The 21537-nt window shown below is 37.9% G+C and overlaps 1 protein-coding gene across 1 annotated transcript in view; it reads left to right on the top strand.

Annotated features, from left to right (window-relative positions):
- Positions 1-21537, top strand: part of CDH23 (cadherin related 23) — a 564480-nt gene that overhangs the window by 198441 nt on the left and 344502 nt on the right. Inside the window, exons 7-8 of the mRNA XM_087964088.1 lie at positions 13392-13586; positions 15518-15646. Coding sequence (XP_087820214.1) covers positions 13392-13586; positions 15518-15646 — 324 coding nt within the window. The remainder of the gene's footprint in view (positions 1-13391; positions 13587-15517; positions 15647-21537) is intronic.

Below are 21537 nucleotides of genomic sequence, written 5' to 3'. Positions count from 1 at the left end.
TCCCCTACCCCTTTTGGATTAAAAAAGGGATCTTAGAATTTGTATTTAAAGGTATTGTGTTATCTTAGCAGCTGTCTAAAAAAACTTTCAAAGTTCTCATCATCTGTAATTAATTATTTGTTTACTCTGTTTAACACTTTAACCTATAATACCCTGTCGTTGTCATGGACCAGGGGAAATCAGAAGATTCAGGCAGTTCAAATGAGTATAAAGATTTATGGTGTAAGCTCTCTAGAAGAATCCATTTATGGTCAAGAGAAATGAGCGGCAGATAAGAGAGGCATTGAAGGTGGGCTGGACTTAGATCTCTTGTGAGCATGTAGGGACTCATGACTGATGACATGTTTCACCCCTCCCTTGGGCTCAGCTCTCCTAGAATCACAGCATTTTGCTGGAAATTCTGAGCAACTCATTGTTATTAGTTGAACTTGAGATGCTGTTTATTCAAAGCATGTACATAATTTAGGATTCTATGTTGGACTCTGTCCTACAACAACAACAAAAGCTTAAATTATTTGCATGAGAACCAGGACACTAGAAATTTCTCAGAAGATTTGTATCTAGGAAAGATTCCATCTTAAAAGATTAATACTTCTTTCCCTCTCTCCTTTCTTCATAGTGAATGTTGTTTCTGGGGATGTGTGGATATCTGCAATCGAAAGCCATATTGGCAGGCAAATAACTGCTATCAAGAATCCTTGAAAGCAGCTGCATCTTTTTATGCCTTTGTGTAGCTGCCATTTGCTCCCAGCTATCTCCCAGTGTGTGTGTGTTTGTGTGTGGGTCTGTATCTGTGTCTGTGAGGGAGGAGACCAATTTTGTTTAAGGAGTTCTTGACAGGATCTATATCTAACATTGAGGGTAAAAGAAGAAGGGGATGACAGAGAATGAGGTGGCTGGATGGAATCACTGCAGCAGTAGACGTGAGCTTAAATGGACTCCAGAGGATGGTAGAGGACAGGAAGGCCTGGAGGAATGTTGTCCATAGGGTTGCGATGGGTCGGACATGACTTCGCAACTAACAACATATGTAGATGCTTCCAATCTAGGCCCTTGCATAGCCCTAGCTGTTGCTTTAGAGATTAATATAGTTGTCTTTGCTACCTCAAATACAACTCAGAGGTGATATTCAGCAGGTTCTGACCAGTTCTGGAGAACCAGTAATGGAAATTTTGAGTACTTTGGAGAACTGGCAAAGACCACCTCTGACTGGAGATTTTACAGTATCCTTCCCCTGCTACACCCACCAAGCCACGCCCACAGAAGCGGTAGTAAAAAAAAAAAATGAATCTCACCACTGATACAACTACCCATAAAATTACAGTCACGGATTACATTTTCCCCAGTTTTCTAGCATAATCCTTTTTATTATTGCAGACCCAACAAAATGTTGGAAAGTAATTATGGAAATGGATTGTGCACTGTGTCCATCTTCAGGGTAATGCTTCAAAATCTTCACAGGGGTGGGACAGAATTAATGGGAGAAGAATTAATGGGAGAAGCTGGCAAAAGAAAGAATTAACATTTAAAAACAGAGCAAAATGAGTTTGGACCATCAGAGGTGGGAAAGTCACTTTTATTATTCTACTGGCAGTGACCTACTGTATGACTGACTTTGTTCTTACCTGCAATTCTTATCCTGTCGAGCAGTGTCTATGCAATTTCTGCCAAGTACTTGAAATGCCAAGCTAAGTTGTGAATTCTGAAGAGATCTGTGATTTATTGTGAGGTTAGAGAAGTCTGATAGATAAGTGGAAATAAGAAAAGAGACGATGATGATGATGTGCCGTCAAGTCAGTGTCAGTTCCTAGTGACTCATAGAAGACTTTCTCCGGGATGATATATACCCCCATCTATCAGGTCTTCCAACAGGACACCCATTGCTGCTATAATTGAATCCATCTACCTTGTTTTTGGTTGTCCTCTTTACTTTCACCTTTCCTGCCATTAAACAGTGGATTTTGCAGGGAAGACTGGGCCAAGTTTCCCAAGGCAAGATTGGATGCTGTCGTAAAATTCAAAGGTGCCTCAACAAAATATTAGTTTAAAAGTGTGCATCTTTATGCAGCAATGTTATTGTAAGTTATTCGCTGTTATTTTTCCTCAAGAAGATTTGAGTTTTGTTTCCATTGAATTGTACAACTTATATGTTATGTTAAAGGTAGAAAAAATTCTGAAGCGATATATCTTGATCTGATTTTTTTTTTTTTTACGCATCTAGAGGGGTGTGTAGATTTTCTATATCCACTGCAGACTTTTCCAAAAATGTGTATATGTATAATGTATAATGTGTTCATAGTAGGAGAATTTCAGCCTGGTCATTTATGCCTTGAGTGAGAACTCACTGAGTATCCTTCTGTTTGTTTGGGTTTTTTTTTGGCTAGCCACAGTATTCTCAAGAACTTTCTCAGATACCAAAGTTCAAAATAAACCTGAAATCAAATCTATATTCAAAGCCTCCTGAATGGACTTGAGGCAGTCTCTGTCTTTCAACTAAATTAATGGGAGGATGATTGGGAAGAAAGGAAAGTGTGATGATTTGGAAATTACTGATTAATTACTGACCCTTTTTTGATCTAACGGTTATGTTCTTTTTGCTGACTTATGTGCATCAAGTAGAATAATATAATTATAGTGCACAAATCCAAATTAAAGCATCCCCGATAGAAGATTGTCTAGAGTCTGCTTGAATACACAGTTATTACTTCAGTTCAGGAGTTTTTTGATTTAAAAGATACAATTTATTTTGAAATACTGCTTATTGCTTCAGTCAACAGATTTTCAAAATGCTATTATTGCACTTTGCAAAAAAATACAAAAAAGAAAGAAAGAATATTTTCTCACATTTTGCAGAGGGTGGGAGAATCATAAACCCATCTAAAACATGAAGCACAGAAGCACAAACTTTTGAAGGACAGAAGTACACAATTTAAGCAACTGACAGTAAACTTTTGGTCACTATGGAAATCCAAACTAACACATTCTTAGGAGACAGGTCCAATGAGGGGAGATCATTACTTTTCCGAAAACGTGGTTTTAACATCATACTCTCCACTTTTAAAAACATTCTTTTAACATTTACTTTGGAAAACAAATAAGCTAGCGGTAAAATTGTTAATTTAAACTACCTACCCTCATTAGGAAATGGTTATCCATTGTTCAAGGAAAAAAATATGGATTATTGAATACCCACCGGAAGATTTTTTTTTCTTGAACATTGGATGATGTAAGTTGATTGATTGATTGATCAATCGATTGATTATATTCCACCTTTAATAGTTTTGCAAGTGCTGGAAGGAACCTTGGAGGTCTTCTAGTCCAACCCCCTGCTCAAACAGGAGACCCTATATCCAGGATGGCGAACCTATGCCACCCGTGCCGGAAGTAGCACGCAGAGGCATTTCTGCCAGCACGTGAGCCGGTGCCTGGAAGAGATGCATTGCGCATGTGTGCGCTCCTCCCAACAGCCAGCTGATTGTCAGGCATCTGCTGCACGTGCACGGGGGTGGGGGTTATGCATGAAACACATGTGCATGCACAGAGGTGTGCAATGCACAGGGGGCACAGGCACATGCACAGACACGCAGTATGCACGGGGGTTGTGCACACATGCACAGGGGGGCGCGTGTGTTGCAGTATGGGTGTAGGCACATGTGCGCATGTGTACACACACTCTTTCAGCACGCGACGACAAAAAGGTTAGCCATCACTACCCTGTATCATTCCAGACAAGTGACTATCCAGGCTCTTCTTAAAAAATTTGAGTGATGGAGCGCCCACAACTTCTGAAGGCAAACTGTTCTACTGGTTAATTGTTCTCACTGTTAGAAAATTACTCCTTAATGACCAGAAAAGCTCTTAGGTCCTTGGTTAGGACTTGGAACGATTAAATTTTTACCGTCTCAGACTGTGAATCCAATGGAAGATTAAACCTTAAATAATAATATAATTTTCAAATTATTTGCTAAATCTTCTTTCTCATATTTTCAGAACAACTAAGAAAGATCCTGGTAGGATTTAAGTATTTCTGGCAATTAAAGGGTGACACAAACAGTTTTGAATATGTTTGCATGATTTCAACCTATGGGGGAGGAAGGGGAAATACAGATTTTAGTTAAACATTAAAGTCTAAAGATCCAAATAGGTTGGACTTGATTATAGAAAGAATTACTGGAAGGATGTTGTCTTGACCCGAATGTTGTACTTGTTTTAGCCTGTCAATATAAGCTTGTCAGTCTATTTCCATTACTGTCTCTCGTTTCATCGACCTTCAGACAGCTGTTCAGCCAGATTGCCTGTCGTTTACTCATTATTTGCATTTGGTACAATGTGTGTGCTTTTTGCATTCTAATCATTTGCACCGACTTCTCAACGTCCATTTCTGGAATGACTTTGCTTTAGAAGGACCATATGGAGGTCCAGCATGACTGCATGTGGGTACAGATCTACTCTGTTAACAGGAGAATGTAATGAAACAGGGTTTGAAGTTTATTAGGGACACAGACAGGAATGTCATCAACAAAATTTGGACTGTTAAGTTGCAAGTGCCAAATCACCTAAGGTTTATATGGTGTTATAGAGAGTTGCTGGGTAGAGAAAATGCCCTCATTTTTTTCCTGCTACTGGTTGTGTTTGAATGAATGAAGGTTTGTTTTAATAAATTCTCACAGGAGGAGCAAGAGGCTGTTATATATAGACAAGGGTTCTTTCATATCTTCTGTTTTTCATTAAGCTAGCCACTCATCTCCACTCACCCTGGGTTCCTAAATTCCAAGGTGATATATGGTAAAGGAATTCCTCATATCAGGCTTTTTCAGTAGTGAAAAGAATCTTCTGGAAGCTGAGTCATGGCAGCTGGACTTCTTTTCTTGTTTGGTTTGAAATGAGGGAGGGAGGGAGGGAGAAAGGAAAGAAGGAAGGATGGAAGGAAGGAAGGAAGGAGGGCCAGTTACCATGACTCAACTTTCAGTCAATTCTACCTGGATGACAGAGAATCTTCATTGACTTGAAAGAGTCTTGCAATTGAGAAATACTTGGAGAATTTCTGCTTCACCTACATATTTGTTGCAAGATCTTATTTATTTATTTATTTGTCGAACAATTATTAGATAACAGGTATAAGCAGGGGTGGGATTCAATTTTTTTAACAACTGGTTCTGTGGGCGTGGCTTAGTCAGTGGGTGTGGCTTGGTGGTCATGTGACTGGGTGGACATGGCTTGGTGGTCATGTTATTGGCTGGGCATGGCCAACTCAATATTACTCACATCAAGGCATGCATCTCCTCACCTGGCCTTTCATGACTGTGGGGATGCTGCACCAGTTGTAAGTGTGAAAAATGGTCATAAGTCACTTTTTTCAGTGCCATTGTAACTTTGAATGATCACTCCACACAAGCAAAGTACCAGCAAAGGAGGGGAAAAAAACTCCAGAGAAGTTCCTGAGACAGGAAGTCTCGTCCTGCCAAGAATGTAATAAGGGTTAACGGAGAGGCAGTTTCTGTAAGCAACACCAGAATGTTTCCTTCCTGCCTTCCTTACAGGATTAGGCCAGTAATTTCTTCTAACAACTGGATCTCCGAACTGCTTAGAATGTTAACAAGCGGTTCTAGCGAATAGGTATGAACTGGTAGAATCCCACCCCTGGGTATAAGTATAAACATGGTTATGAATACATGAAATGGATAAGAAGAAGAAGAAGAAGAAAAGAAACAATAGGACAGGGATGGTAGGCACGTTGGTGCACTTATGCACCTCTACAGACCTCTTAGGAAAGGGCTGAGGTCAATAGTACAGAGTCTAAGGTTAAAATTTTGGGGGTTGGGGGAAGAAACCATAGAGTCAGGTAGAGTATTCCAGACATTGACCACTCTGTTGCTGAAGTCGTATTTCCTACAATCAAGTTTGGTGCGGTTTGCCTTGAGTTTGTATCTATTGTGTGCTCTTGTATTGTTGTGGTTGAAGCTGAAGTAGTCATTGACAGGTAGGATATTGCAATATATAATTTTATGTACTATACTTAGATCGGACCAAAGGCGGCATAGTTCTAGGTTGTCTAGGTCTAAAATTTCAAGTCTGGTGGCATAAGATATTCTGCAATGAGTAGAGGAATAGAGAACTCTCCTTGTGAAATATTTCTGGACTTTCTCAACTGTATTAATATCAGATACGTAGTGCGGGTTCCAGACCAATGAGCTGTATTCAGGTATTGGTCTCGCAAATGTTTTGTATGTTCTAGTTAGTAGTGTGATATTGCTGGAGTGTGCTAGTTATTTATGTGCTAGTTATTAACCGTGAACTCGTTTTTTAAAAAATATTTCTTCGAAGCCCCTGACCAGATCCTAAACATTTTCATTATTTTTCATTCCAAAGCTTCTATTTCCAGACCCAAATTAGTCCTGTTCTGTCCTGGCTTTGCAGACTTTTCCTGCCAATGGATAGACAGACAGACAGAGTCCTGGAAGCCCTCTCTGTAAATTCTTTCCAACCTTGTATTGTATTGAACAGATGATTTTTTTTAACAAAAGCACTTACTTTAAGCCTGTTCAGATTATTAAATAGTTTTGAAATTGTGTACTTTGATTCTGAAGGCTTGAATAGTTTAAGCAAAAATTAAAAGCAAAAATATTGTGTTATGATGCTTTTAATAAAATGGGCAGCTGGAAAATTCATTAAAAAAAAAAAAAAAAAAACCTTCCCTGCGCCCTCATCTTTATTACCATCCAGTGCTTATCCTGTTTCCGAAGAGCCAACTTACATGATTTAAGCTCTCTCTCCTTGACACAGATGGGCATTTGGCATTAGGCCAGCTGGATGCGACTGTTGGAGCGAAAAGCGTTCTAGGTGTTCTGCAGCTTGTGGCCCGTGAAATGATTTTGATACGGTGGAACGCTCTTAAAAGTACAGCACAGATCTACTCGCCTTGCAGGTTTATTCTTTAAGCAGAATCTTTATTGCACCTGTCTGCCAAATGCTTTTATACACTGACTGAACTTCAGTTCAGTTAGCTGTTTTGATGTGCTGGTGATGTCTAATTTATTTGTGATAGTTGCGTGCTGGATTTAACCCTCGCTGGTAAATTCCTGAAGTATTTCACATCAGTTATGAGTTTGAGCTGATAGGGGGGGGGGGGAATCTGTGGCAATCATAGATCCTCCTTGGTGCCCTTCATCTGCTTCTGCTACACTGGGAGGTCTCTGGTTTTCCTGGCACATCGCCTTCTGCCTGTCCAGATATAGTTTGCGGTCTCAATATATGTACGCCTGTCCATTCGATTATGATTAAGACTTTAATTTAGTAAAACAAGCCATCATTTTCAATTCTGATATAACTGATAAAATTTGACAAGGGCAAGTACCTACTTTCCATCAAAGGATGTCCAGGGTATTTAAGACCAGAGTTCTGAGTACTTATGGGCTTAAAAGCTTTTATGTGCACATGCGTGTACATGAATGTATATTTAAAAATAGACTTGGTTTAGCGACTGACTGTCTTGGTTAGCATCCCTTCGTAGTGATGAAAAAGTAATTTAGCAACCAACCTTTGCATCTACAAAGCCAAAGTAAAATCATAAGCCACGGTGGCGCAGTGGTTAGAGTGGAGTACTGCAGGGCACTTCTGCTGACTGCCGGCTGCTTGTAATTTGGCAGTTCGAATCTCACCAGGCTGAAGGTTGACTCAGCCTTCCATCCTTCCGAGGTGGGTAAAGTAAGGACCCAGAATGTTGGAGGCAATATGCTGACTCTGTAAACCGCTTAGAGAGGGCTGTAAAACACTGTAAAGTGGTATATGAGTCTTAGTGTTATTGCTATAAGCACTTAGCGATTGCTCACTTAATGACCAGTCCCAATTATAGTTGCTAAAAGAGGACTACCGGTGCAAGTGTGCATATATCCCTACCTCCATTCTATCTCTGTGTTTATCTCTCTCTCTCTGTGTGTGTATATTTGTTTGTATATATGTATATATATGTATGTATGTATGTATAGATAGATAGATAGATAGATAGATAGATAGATAGATAGATAGATAGATAGATAGATAGATATAGACCCTTGTCCCTACATACTAAACACTAGCCACATAGAAAAAAGTCTAGCCTCCTCCTTCCACTATGCACTTAACTCAGGGCAAATTAGATATGGCTTATCTTAATATGGGTCACCCTGTTTTCTATCTGCCAAGGAAATCTCTGGAGACATGCCAACTTAAGCACAAAAATGGCAGTGGAAGAGTCTCTCTCTCTCTCTCTCTCTTTTCTTTGATCTGCTTTCTTATCATCCAACCTGCCTTTTCTCTTCAGGGCAAGTGAATCAGACAGCTTCTATTTAGAAGGCATGAAATGTTTTTACAGAAAAATATGGAGTATGCCTAGTTCTCACTTCTTTCTCAGAGCACTGAGATACAATATAATGTACCTTTTGTTGAGGAGACTTGTTAAAAAAATAAAATCATGGGGCCAGTGGTGGGATTCAAAAAATTTTTACTACCGGTTTTGTGGATGTGGCTTGGTGGGCGTGGCAGAGGAAGGATACTGCAAAATCCCCATTCCCTCCCCACTCCAGGGGGAAGGTTACTGCAAAATCCCCATTCCTTCCTCACCCCACTAACCTGCTTTCCAGTTCTGTTCTCCTGTGCAGGGCAACCAAAGAAGACCCAGCCAATCAGCTGGGGCTCAGGAGACAGAGGATAGATAGGGGTGGGGCCGGTCAGAAGTGGTATTTGCCGGTTCTCTGAACTACTCAAAATTTCCGCTATCGGTTCTCCAGAACTGGTCAGAACCTGCTGAATACGACCTCTGCATGGGGCCATTTGACTTTACTTGTAGGATGTAATTGTCCACCATTTTTTCTTTAAGAATTTTTTAAAAATCCTAAACATTAGAAAACCAACACTGAGATAGAAGTACTCTGAAGTTTATAGGGAGATAAGGACACAGATAAACTTTCAGGTGGCCTCAACAACTCTTTAAAAGAATGCAAATGACCAACTGCTGCAATTTGGGATGAACATCCTTGGAATGGTGTGAGAGTATGGATTTCCAGAGGGGAAAAAATTCACACTACAGGAACCAGGAGCACTAACCAGGTGACCCTGAAGACACAGATAAACCTCCAAGTGCTTCAACAACCCACTAAAAGGATGCAAATGACCAGCTATCTGCAACAAATATAAATCCTTCCATTCCACACTAATCTGTCAGAGCTGAAGAAGCTTCTTGGATGAGAAGTGAAACATCTTCAAAAGAAAAAACAAGAAAGTCCTGAAAAAAGCACCTTTGGGACATCACATTGGCATAAGTATATATGACCTTTTGCAACAACACTTGAAATTTAGCTCAGGTGCCTCCCATTTCTCTTGATCGTTGCTGACATGTTTCTACCCCTTGATTGGATGAGTCTAACTGTGGTAAATTAAATTGATCGAACATGATTTGGAACGGCACATACCTCTTTATAGAAGGCCTCACAGCTGGCAATGTATACTGTAGCAGAGCTGGACATTGTAGGAGAAAAAGGAATGTCCTTTTAGCATGTTTGGTCATGTTGCTGCCGATGGTTTTATCTTGGTTATGCAATTGGGAACAAGTGATAGACTGCTTTTCTTCCCCTGCTCAGCCTTCTAGAGTAGGGGTGTCCAACCTTGGCAACTTTAAGACTTGTGGACTTCAACTCCCAGAATTCCTCAGCCAGCTTTGCTGGCTGAGGAATTCTGGGAGTTGAAGTCCACAAGTCTTAAAGTTGCCAAGGTTGGACACCCCTGTTCTAGAGCATGAATCCTACCTGGCAAGCTTAACTGTTGCCACAGTACAAAATCAACTCTTATTCCACAAGATCATTTCATTCGGCTTCGTCATTCCAGTTTTTAATTTCTCTTCTCCATCTGGAATTAATATTCTCTGGGAATATACTCCTAAAGCTGCTTCTTACATTTAATTATTTCCATAAGTGAATACCTCTTAGGTTTTTTTTAAAACAAATATTTCTCCAAATCTTTTGTTACCCCCTTCTTTTCTCTCACTGGTAGATGTTGACCATTGTGGTTTGTGATTGAGACTCAGCAAAAAGAAATTCATAGAAAAATTGACTTTTGGTTACTATGCAATACTGTGTTGTCCTGAAAAGAAAAGAAGCTTTTCAGGTTTGACATATATAAAAATAGAATATTGTAAATCTTGTTCAAAGGTTGAGCACAAAGGATTCTGGATCACTCTGGGCATCATTTTTGCCCTTTCCTCAACTAAGAGGTTCTTCAGCGGACCATTCAGATCCTGATCATCTCACAACAGAACTATTGAGATGTAGTCTACATAGGATTGCCCTTGGATGCCATCTGGAAGCTACAGCTGGTTCAAAATGCAGCAGTATAGGCCGTAAATTAGCATCTCTCATTACACCCACATGTCATCATTGCTTTGTGACCTATGTTGGTTACCAGTTGGCTTTCAGCTTCAATTCAAGTTATAACCTATGATCTCCTTTGAGGGTTGAAGGAATGTCTCTCTCCTGTGGTACCTGACCACCTGGTACAATTAGGCAAAGTGGGTGAACTCTGAGTCCCTTCAATTAAATGTTGCCATCTTGTGGGACCAATGAAGAGTACCTTCTCTGTTACAATACCTATTCCCTGGAACAGCCCCCTACCTTTAAAATATTCTTTAAATCTTTGAAGATCTGCTGCACTCAGACATGAGATTGGGGTGCATGTGGATCTCCTTGGTGATTTTGGTACTGTATGATTTTTGTCTTCATGTTAATTTTTTTTTTTGTTTTTGTGTTCAATATGTATGTATGTATGTATGTATGTATGTATGTATGTATGTATGTATGTATGTATGGTATTCAGCTTTGTTCGGGTATTTTCCCACATCATTATAGTTGTGCTTTTAAAGTTGTAGCAACGTTTCTGCAAAATCTCATCTGCCATCATCAGGCTTCTGTATAGTGTTCGTCTGTGAGTCAGACGAACCATTCTGGCACAGCGTAGCCTAGCACCAAATTTAAAACAGAAACGGCTGTGAAAGTCTGATCCACAGATGAACACAATACAGAAGCCTGATGATGGCAGATGAGATTCTGCCGAAACGTTGCTACAACTTTAAAAGCACAAATGTAATGACGTGGGAAAATACCCAAACAAAGCTGAATACCATACATGTAAGTACCCGCGAAAACCTAAGAATACATACATAAAGATATATATATATATATATATATATATATATATATATATATATATGTAAGCTAACCAGAGTCTTTTTGAAATTGACCTCAAAATATGATGATGATGATGATGATGATGATGATGATGATGATGATGATGATGATGATGATGATAATAATAATAATAGCATTCTCCGATGCTACCTGAACAGTTCCTAGGTCCTTGGTTAGGACTCAAGCTGTTGAGCTACCAACCAGCCCCAAAGGTTGTGAATCTCACTAAAGATTAAATCATTATTATTATTATTATTATTATTATTATTATTATTATTATTATTATTATTATTATTATTCGACTTGAGAATCGAACTGCAGAGACTCTGGCATAAACCAGTGCAGGTGGTTCCAGTGGTAATCGGCACACTGGGTGCTGTGCCTAAAGACCTCGGCAAACATTTAAAAACAATTGGCACTGACAAGATCACCGTCGGTCAGCTGCAGAAGGCCACCTTACTGGGATCTGCTTGCATAATCCCAATGATACATCACACAGTCCTAAACTCTTGGGAAGTGTTCGGCTAGTGATTTGTGATACGAAACCCAGCATAGTCATCTCATTTGCTGTGTACACTGTTGTTTTTTCTGTATAATAACAATAATGATGATGATGATAATGATAAGAATAAGAATAATAGAAAGCTATGGACAAGTTAGCACTTGGTTAAGTCTTGCCTATAAAATAGTGTCTCTCAATCACTGACATTTAAAAACATCTGAGACCTAACTCCTGAATGAAATTTGCATGGGGCCTGCTGAAGACATTTTTTTCAGAGTCTTATATTTCAACTTCTACAGTATGTCACAATAATAGGAGAATCATATTCTTTATTTTTGCTACATACATTAAGTGGTACAAATAGGTTTTCATATGTGAAATAGTAACTAAAGGAATACTTTAAAAGATGATTTGTATTAATTAGTAAGTGCATATTATGGTTTTCTAAATGTTATTGCTACTGGAACTATTTTTAATACTACTATCACACCTTACAAGATATCATTTAAATGATCTATTTATGTATTTTCCTTCCTTCTTATTAACCGTTAATCTGTATTATTTTTAATCTAAAGTCCAACAGAGTAAACCATGAAAAACTAGATAAGCACTTCTTAAAAATTGAGTAAGTCCATTTTGTTAGAAATGGCTTAAACTGATCCTGCAAAGCTTTTAAAAATATTTAGAATGTTACTGAAAGAAGCAGCTGAAATTTCTGCAAACATTAAGACTAGTAAAAGTTTTAAAAATTCGGATTTTAAGCAGTTTTTATCCTAAGGACATTTTAACAAAAAACTATTTCACTAAGAAAAACAAATTCTGTAATTAGTTTTTTTAAAAGATGCCATTAGTTCATTTCTGTAGTCACTTGGCTATTGGAGAGAGAGCAATTCAGGATAGAGTGTTATAGAGCATATCTAGAGGTAAAGATCTTGGCAAGCAAAATTAATAGAGTCAAAGTAGAAGAACTTAGTTAAAAGCCTTTTCAGCGACATTATGAAGTAGCATTTTGTGAGAGACCTAATCCCTTCACCTATATGGATGAAGGAAGACTGGAAGAATGACAGACTACAACGAATCAACTTCCATCTTTTCTGCCTGATATAGTCCTCCGTTCCCTACCCCCTTAATCAATATTGATACTATAGCAGTCTTAAACTCAGCCTTTATCCACGGAACCTATTTTGAGTTCTGAATGACATGAATTGTTTTATTTGAAAAGTACCAAAGTAACAGTTAGATGCCATGCATACATGTGTTCATATTATTTGTTTGCTATTCAAAAAAAACAAAAAAACCCACCGAATAAACAATTTTCCACATACAAGTCAAGATTATATCAGTGGAATTGTTAAAACAAACTAATACTTTAAATAGAATTATCATTTTAATGGACGGGGCTGCTAACCCACAATACATGACAGGTCGTAATGATGTCATTTTTGTTTTTGTCTTTCACAAGACCAGATCATACTTATATGTCTTTAATTCTGGACCTTTGTGATAATTGTTGCTAACGATTAAATCTGCTAGGGCTCACTGGATGTCCAGTAAATTCATTTTTACCCTTTTGATCATGGTATGGCAATCATTGATTTTATTTTTTAAAAAGTAGAAACCAGGCGGTTCTAGGGAAAGAGTTTAATTACTGCATGTATTTTTTGGTTAATTTTTAGAACACACCAGTGGGAACTCCAATTTTCATTGTGAATGCCACGGATCCGGACCAAGGAGCAGGAGGGAGCGTGCTTTACTCTTTTCAGCCACCGTCCAACTTCTTTACCATCGACAGTGGCCGTGGCATTGTGTCAGTTATTCGTCCACTGAATTATGAAGTCACCCAGGCTTATCAGCTGCAAGTGAATGCCACAGTGAGTATGGGTCACCTCCCTTTTCATTGTCTCTTGAACAATTGAAGGGGCTGCAGATGAATAAATTTCATACAGACGTTTTAGATGAATATTATACAGGTAGTCCTCGACTTATAAGTGTGGTGTGGTGTCTTAAGTTCGGTCGGTGGGTCCCATTAACAGGCGAGACTCGAGTAGTGAACAACAGCTCTTTATTTAGCAGACAGATTCTGAGACAAAACCCTAGCGCGCGGCAGCTCTTCTTATAGAGCTGGCCGCGGCTAGGCAGCCAATGACAACTCTGAGTTTGCCGCGCTTGGTTTCAGCCAATCGTGGCAAACCCTTTATGAGCCAATCAGGAACGTTCAAGCCATCCAATCACGATCCGGCTTGTCTGGACCAATAGGAACACAGGGTTTCGAGCCTGCTAATATGGAACATGGTGGCCTAGAAGGGGAGCTCTCGTCTCACAATCAGGAGGCTGTGAGTTTGAGGCAGATATTTCTCTCTCTGAGCACAATGAGAATATATCTGCTGAACAAAACTGCATTGGCAACAGGAAGGGCATGCAGCCATTAAAGCACTCTGCCATTAAAGCATTCAGTTACCCAGAACTCCATCCTGCAAAGGATTATGGGGCCATTAAAAGAAGATGAATACTCCTTTCCAGAAGTCTGGTCAGCCACCTAGACCACACTTTTCCAAAATATTGAATTTTCGTCCCATCTTCTCCTTCAGCAGTTCAGTTCCTGGAATTGCAGTCATAAGATATAGTGGTTCTGACATAACTTTGAACATTCACTAAGGAATCAGCCGTAAGTTAAGGATCACCTGTAATTAGCCTTCTTTAATTTAGCTTTATGTATGAATTGCTGATTCCCCAGCAAGCTGGCTGTGGAATTCTGGGAATTGGTCCATATACCTTAAAGTTGCCAAGATTGAAAAATGCTGAACTAAGCATGCTTTTTAAAAAAAAAAAAAAATCAAAAATCAGGGCTTTAATTGAGTTAGAAGAAAATTATTTAAAGTTTAGGGACAACCTTGGAGCATATAAAACTCTTAGGAACATGCAGCCCACATTTTTGTTTCCTCTAAATAATCACAGTCAACACACATATATCTCAAAGTAAAGTTAAAATCAGATTATATGGCCACCAGCCATTCACATTAAGGCTTTCTGTAATCTGCATTAATGATATAAAATATTACAAGTAGTTTAGAAAGTATCATTCAGTTAGCAAAATAAATTAATTTCTCTTTCTGTGGCTTATAATTGGGGAAAAAAAGTGTTCTCATCCCGTCCTTGATAGCATTTGACAGATTTTGAAAATGATGCTATAATTCTAAAAGAAATAAAAAGAGATGCAGCTACATTAGTGGTGAAGGCTGCTGAGATAGTTGACTATTGTTTGCAGTTGCTAAACATTGTCCAATTTTTATTGAGATCCAAACCTTGATAATAGCATAACTGAAAATAGTTTATGTCTGAAATTTGGCAGAGCTTTTGTCGGTGAAAGAAGACCCACCAACTCTCCTAGCAAAATATAATTTCTTATGTTCAGTTCTAGAACACTGTGGCAATAATAGAATAGCCGATTCTGTCAACCAAGAGTGAGCAACTCTTGGTTGACAAGCACTTATCAGACCTAGTGTTCCAGAATGGCTGGGTTTTGCATCATGTTTTTGAGAGGAGTTTGCTGAAAGTTGACAGGGTTTTCTATATTGCTAACTATGTATTTTAGGTTTTACGCTACAATTTCCACCTCTTTCCAGTATAAAATAGAGGAGAAATATGCTATCAGTTTTTAACATCCAATGTCAAAACATAATTCTGAAAAAGGAAGCTTTGGGTCACAGAAGACCTACCTCATCTGTAGATAAAATTAGCCTTTTACTGTCTATTGAATTTTATTTAACATTATGTCAATATTTTCTCTTTATACATTTTCAAGGATCAGGATAAAACCAAGCCCCTCTCTGCTCTGGCCAATCTTGCAATCACCATTACAGATGTACAAGATATGGATCCAATTTTTATCAATCTCCCCTACAGTACGAACATCTATGAGAACTCTCCTCCGGTAAGGGCTCTGATAAACATATTGATACTATTGGAAACCTCTATCACATAATCTCTCTTGAAACAGATGTGCTATATTAAGAAGAGTATTGTTATGGCTACTGATGAGCTTCACCCCAAAAAGGTATTTTTGAGAAGGAGATGCATGTAACTACATGTAACCCCCCACCTCTTTTTTTTCCATTTGAACAATCATGAATTACTTTTCTTTCTGGTGGTAGGTGTCCATATATCTATAATCTATCTATCTATCTATCTATCTATCTATCTATCTATCTATCTATCTATCTATCTATCTATCTATCTATCTATCAATAAATTATAATGGCATACAATAGCAAAAATACAATATTGGGGTTGAAAATTGAACTTAGTTTCAGCATCCCTACCTAAAGATACAATGGGTTCATAATCAGTCTCATAGTTTATCAAGATAAGACTTGATTTCTCTGAATTGTTGCTGTTTTTCTTAACCCTTGTCCTTCATGGCTGCAGGGCTTACTTCCTTTTCCACTGTGCTCTTAGAGCAAAACTATGACTCTGTAATGTGATTCATGTGATTCCTTTTTAACAGGTTTTACTAATAATTTGTGTCTGGAACTCTGCACTTTGATATGGCCCAAGGGCTAATCAATAAACTGAAAAACTATAATATGATGTGACATTTTCTATCAACTAACTTATCACAGAGTCCATTACTGTTTAGGGTTGAGAGGGGAGTGACTGGACCAAGGTCACTCAACAAGCTTGTGTCCTCTTCCGGTTTGAGCTTCTTCAGCGACAGACCGAAACCTTGTCTTTGTGAGGCTTCGATCTGTGCTCACCGCTGGAGCGCCCCGAGCCGGCTGGTTTCGGGGCTAAGCCACCCCGTAGAGGTGGTGAAGAGGGGGGAGACTGCCAGAAGGGTTGAGGAGAGCCGCATCTCTCCTCCCCAGCTGGCCATTACTCCCTTTCCCGAAGGCGGTTGCAGTGGTGGTCAGAAATGGCCACCACAAAGAAGAACTCAACCGGAAAAGAATGTGCAGGAGGAAGATAAGAAGAGAAAGTTTTGGTTGACCAGGTCAAACAGCAAAAGCAACAAATAAGGTACCCTGGAATTGAAACTATTAAAAAACAATAACATTGTTCCCTAAGAAGATTTTTAAGCTGCAAAGGAGAGAGAAAAGGGAAAAGATTTGGTTTTCTCCTTTTCCTATACTGACAGCTAAGAGACTTAAGCAAAAAATTGGAAAAAAATCCACTTTGACATCAATAGGCATTTAATGCTGAAAATAAAAAGTCAAAGGGATAATAAAGATTTCTGGATAATTAAAAGCTTTTGAAAACAAGAAAGGAGAGAAAAAAGAATAAAAGGGTAGGATCTGGAAGGGAGGAGACTGCCTGGAATTAAAAAAGAACTTACAGCAAAATCTCAACAAGACTTCCAAAAGATACATTCTAACTGAAATATCGCAACAAAAACCCCAGGAAGAGAAAGTCGAAAAAGAAATAAGAAGATATAACTCGGGACTATCTGGATTACTTGATGATTTCTGGATTCTTGGTTATTGTTTTGAATGACTAAAATCAATCGGGTGGTTGTTTAAAACTTTTTAAAATGGCTCCACTTTTAGAAGAACTGAAAATGGAACTTAAAAAGTACAAAGAAGATGCACAAGAAGGGAGAGGTTCTTTTGGCTTCGTATTTCAGTTTTTAGAAATGGAGATTTGGAATTATGAGAAACAACAAGAAATGCCTGCAGAACAAGAAGATTGCAACAAAGAAGAAGCCATCTTTAATGAACAAGTAATCTTAGATGGGAGGGAGAAAGGAAAGGGAAGAAAGAGAATGGAAAGTTTAAGATTGGGAAAAACAACTCCAAAAAAAAAATAGAGTGAAAAATAAGTATAAATCAGAAAGCAACAGAAGAGGGAAATGCAGGAGAGAATTAGAACTAGAGAGACAAGGGGGTAAAAAGGAGAGGGAGAAGATGAGAGGGAAGAAAGAAAGGAAAAGAAGTTATAAAGGACAGAAGCAAAATATAGAGAAACAGGGTCTATTTAGAGATAATGGGTGAAAACTTAATGGAAAAAGGGATTCTGCAAAGGTACATAAGATAGTATGGTTATATTAGAAGCAGAAATAATTTTAGAAAATATGAAACAATGTATGATTAAAATGTCTGATAAAATAGCTATCATAATTCAGTGGAATGCTTGTCAGTAAATAAATGTAACAAAAGGTATATTTAATGATTTATAAAACATATGTGAAGAGAAATAAGGGAAAAATTAATTATGGAGATTATATGTGTTTTTAAGGAAGTATGATATTTAATTGAAAAGAAGTGTTAAAGATGTTAAGATTTTAATGATTATTAATGATAGAACTAAACTGGAATGGAATGAGGGTTTATAATTACATATATTTACAATCTTTCTTTATTTTTTTAAAGAATATAGTGTGTATTATAAGAATGTACCAAGCAGAATTCGATTGGAAATTATGTATTATGTATTATATATATATTGAAGTTTAAATAAGAGTTGAATGGATGTAATTAAAAGATATAAAGGTGTCATACTCCAATTAGTAACTACAGGAGAAAATTTGTTTAATGAGAAAAGATAATATGAAATTGAAACAGAACAGACAAAAGTATACATATAATGATTTGAATTGAGATGAGATAATCAAAATAAAATTGAGAAAATTAAAAGAGGGGAAAAACTATATAGAAAATGTAAAATAGTATAAGATATGGAATAGAATACAAAAAGGAGCATGAAATTGAGTTTTGTGTCTGTATAAAGAAGTTCAACCTGGGACCATGCTATTTCAAAAAAGATGTTTTACTTGTATTTTGTATGTGTGAAAACCCAAATAAAACTTTATTAAAACAAAAAAAAACAAGAGGAGTAGAAATCTAGGTATCCCCACTCCTGGTTCAGCATCTTAACTAGAACACCAAATTGGTTCTCAAGAATTCCCTGGATCTACCTGTTGCAGAGAGCAAAAGAGAGAGAGAATGACTGAGTGGTTTCAGCTTTAGCTTGGTAGTACTATATTCATTTCTCAATAGTTAAAAACAAGTTTTGTAACCAGATATCTGCCAATCACATGCAGAATGAATATGAATAAAATACAAAATTGTTGATACTGTCAGTGTAAGAGCTTTAGGATTTCTCTAACAGAAGGATTTTCCAATCAGGTTAGTAAAAGATGTATTATATAACTAACCAATGATGTACTTGATAATGCAGCTTAAAAGGCTTATAAGTAATTGAAGGAGAAAGACATTGCTGCAGAAGCCACAATGAATATCATTTCAGAGTCTATATTAAATGTTTTCTTCATGCAAGACAGTATAAGCGATCAAGGAGGGGGAAACACAGCTGGATAATAGCAATGGGAAAAAAAGAAATGAACAATTATTACAGAAATGGACACACACATGCCCACATCATCTACAATTACAGACCCTACATATTACCTTCCTAAAGCACTTTTGTGGTCATTAAAAGGAATATCTTTCAAAATAAATATAGCAGTCTCTCTAAATGCTGCTTTTCTATAGATACTTTTCAAAACATGGATAATAAATGATAGTAAATGGTGTCAGCCTTAGCATTCAAGAAAAGAAAGGTCTTGGGAAATTTGTATCTAGTTTGAAATGTGGCATTTCCTATGAATATTTTACTCATTACCTAAACATGTTCCAGGTTGTTACAGAATGCCTTAACTTTATTTCTTCCTTCCAACTTGAATTGAAGGGCAATTAAGAGAACATCTATGTGAAGTAAAATTCTTACCCAGAATATGGAATGCCTTATTTCTATTTAATGTATGCAGCTTCTACTACACAGACTGATTTCCATATCATGTTCTGTGATTAAACAGGTTTACATTACCTGTTTTAATAAAAACCGTTGTATATATTCAACAGAGTTGGCTTGTTTGAGTCCACTCAAATAAATAGTGCCACTTTTCCGGACCCAAGAAACATATTTTCTCTGTCGCAGTGCCTGACCTCTGGAATAAGGTTCCCCCAAAAATCTGTGGGGTTCCTACCCTAATGATGTTCTGGAAGGCCTTAAAGACCAAACTGTTCTCCTCAGTGGTGGGATTCAATTGTTTTTACTACTGGTTCTGTGGGCGTGGCTTGGTGGACGTGGCAGGGGAAGGATACTGCAAAATCCCCAATCTCTCCCCACCCCACTAACCTGCTTTCCAGCTCCGTTTTCCTGTGCAGGGCAACAAAAGAAGACCCAGCCAATCATCTGGGACTCGGGAGGCAGAGAATAGATGGGGCGGGGCCACTCAGAGATGGTATTTGCCAGTTCTCCAAACTACTCAAAATTTTCCACTACTGTTTCTCCAGAACTGGTCAGAACGTGCTGAATATCACCTCTGGTTCTCCTATATTTTGGGTTAGGTTGAATGAATCCCCCTGTGGAAGATTGTCAAACTCCCAGCCCATGGGCTGGATGCGTCACACACTGGAGTCCCGCTACATCATGTGACACTGCCATGACGATGTGAGTTTGACACCCCTGCCCTTGTGGGATGTGCTTGGTAGATGTTTTTCTATTCAGTGACCAGATTTTAAGTGTATTTATTCGTTTTATACTGTTAATTTTTTTTGTATATTGTGAACTACTCGGTTATTTGCAAGTTAGGTAGTGCCTATTCAGTCAGTCAGTCAGTCAGACATTCACTCAAACAATGTGGTAATGAGAATGAATAGTGGCATGTATTTTTCTTTTTGAGGGAGTTATTTAATAAGCTAGTAGAGAACATGCAGGAATGAAAAATGCTTATCCAATTAGAAATTTGATTCTTTTGCCACCTGAATTATTATACTCATTAAGATGATGTAGGAGTGGCAGAATCTGGGGGTGGAATTAAAAGAGGAATCAGCCTAAAACCCCTATATAGCCACAAGCAGACTAAGTTCAACCCCCACTTGAATCCTATGGACTCTTATCTATCTCTAAGCAGGTGCTTACCAAAATTAGTTGAGAAAATTCCTGTGGATATATTGTTTATCAATAAATCAGTTTAATTGGGCCTTTGCATGTGAACCTGGTCTTTCCCACCTAACAGTTACTTGCCTGTCTTTCAGTATGTTGTAAGAGGCTTCATAATTTTTAAGATAATTTGCTATCTAATTGACTCAATATTTCTGAGAATGAAGAAGCCCAGAAATATTCTAATGAATTATTTTCCCTTAAATTGTAAACTGCAGTTGTTTTATTGCATCTCAAATGGAACTAACCTTTTTCCTCATCCATCATTTTTAACATATCTATGAAATAATTAGCTGGAAGTTTTCATCTTGCCTATTTTTCATCTTATAGCATCCAATACCATGATTTGTCAATGAACATTTTAAGCTCACTTAAGAAGTCTCAGATTGCAGTTCTGATCTTCTGTGTTTGCAGTAGATGAACTGTCTGTGATTTATTTTTATTTATTCTTTTAAAGGCAGAGTCATGGATGAGACATGTCTTACAACATGTTGGCATAAATGGGATATTGAAGGATTGGGTACTATTTCTAATGTGATTATCTGTCATTCTCATGTAAATGCTACTTCCTAGGTTGACTTAAGGTATTTAAATATTAAGAAAGCTGTCTGGAAATTCTGCTTGGCTTACATCTATTTCTCTGCTTATGTTTATCTCCACAGTATATCTGAGTTTTGGTGCCTTTGTATTAAAGCAGGAGAAAATTAATATAAAGCCATGTGCATTATTATTGCATCAAATCTTAATTTTCCCTGACAACTGCCTGACATCCAGCCCATCACTGATGAGTTGGCAGAAAGGAAAGAAATGGATAAACTGCAGAAAATTACTACAAAGAGATTCCTATCAGCCTTTTGACTGGAATTAAGGAGCGAAAAATAG

Source organism: Notechis scutatus, chromosome 4 (genome assembly GCF_049901735.1).
Source record: "Notechis scutatus isolate UNSWTSFEM ecotype Mainland chromosome 4, rNotScu1.2, whole genome shotgun sequence".
Lineage (NCBI taxonomy): Eukaryota > Metazoa > Chordata > Lepidosauria > Squamata > Elapidae > Notechis > Notechis scutatus.
This window is presented reverse-complemented; position numbering and strand designations above follow the sequence as displayed.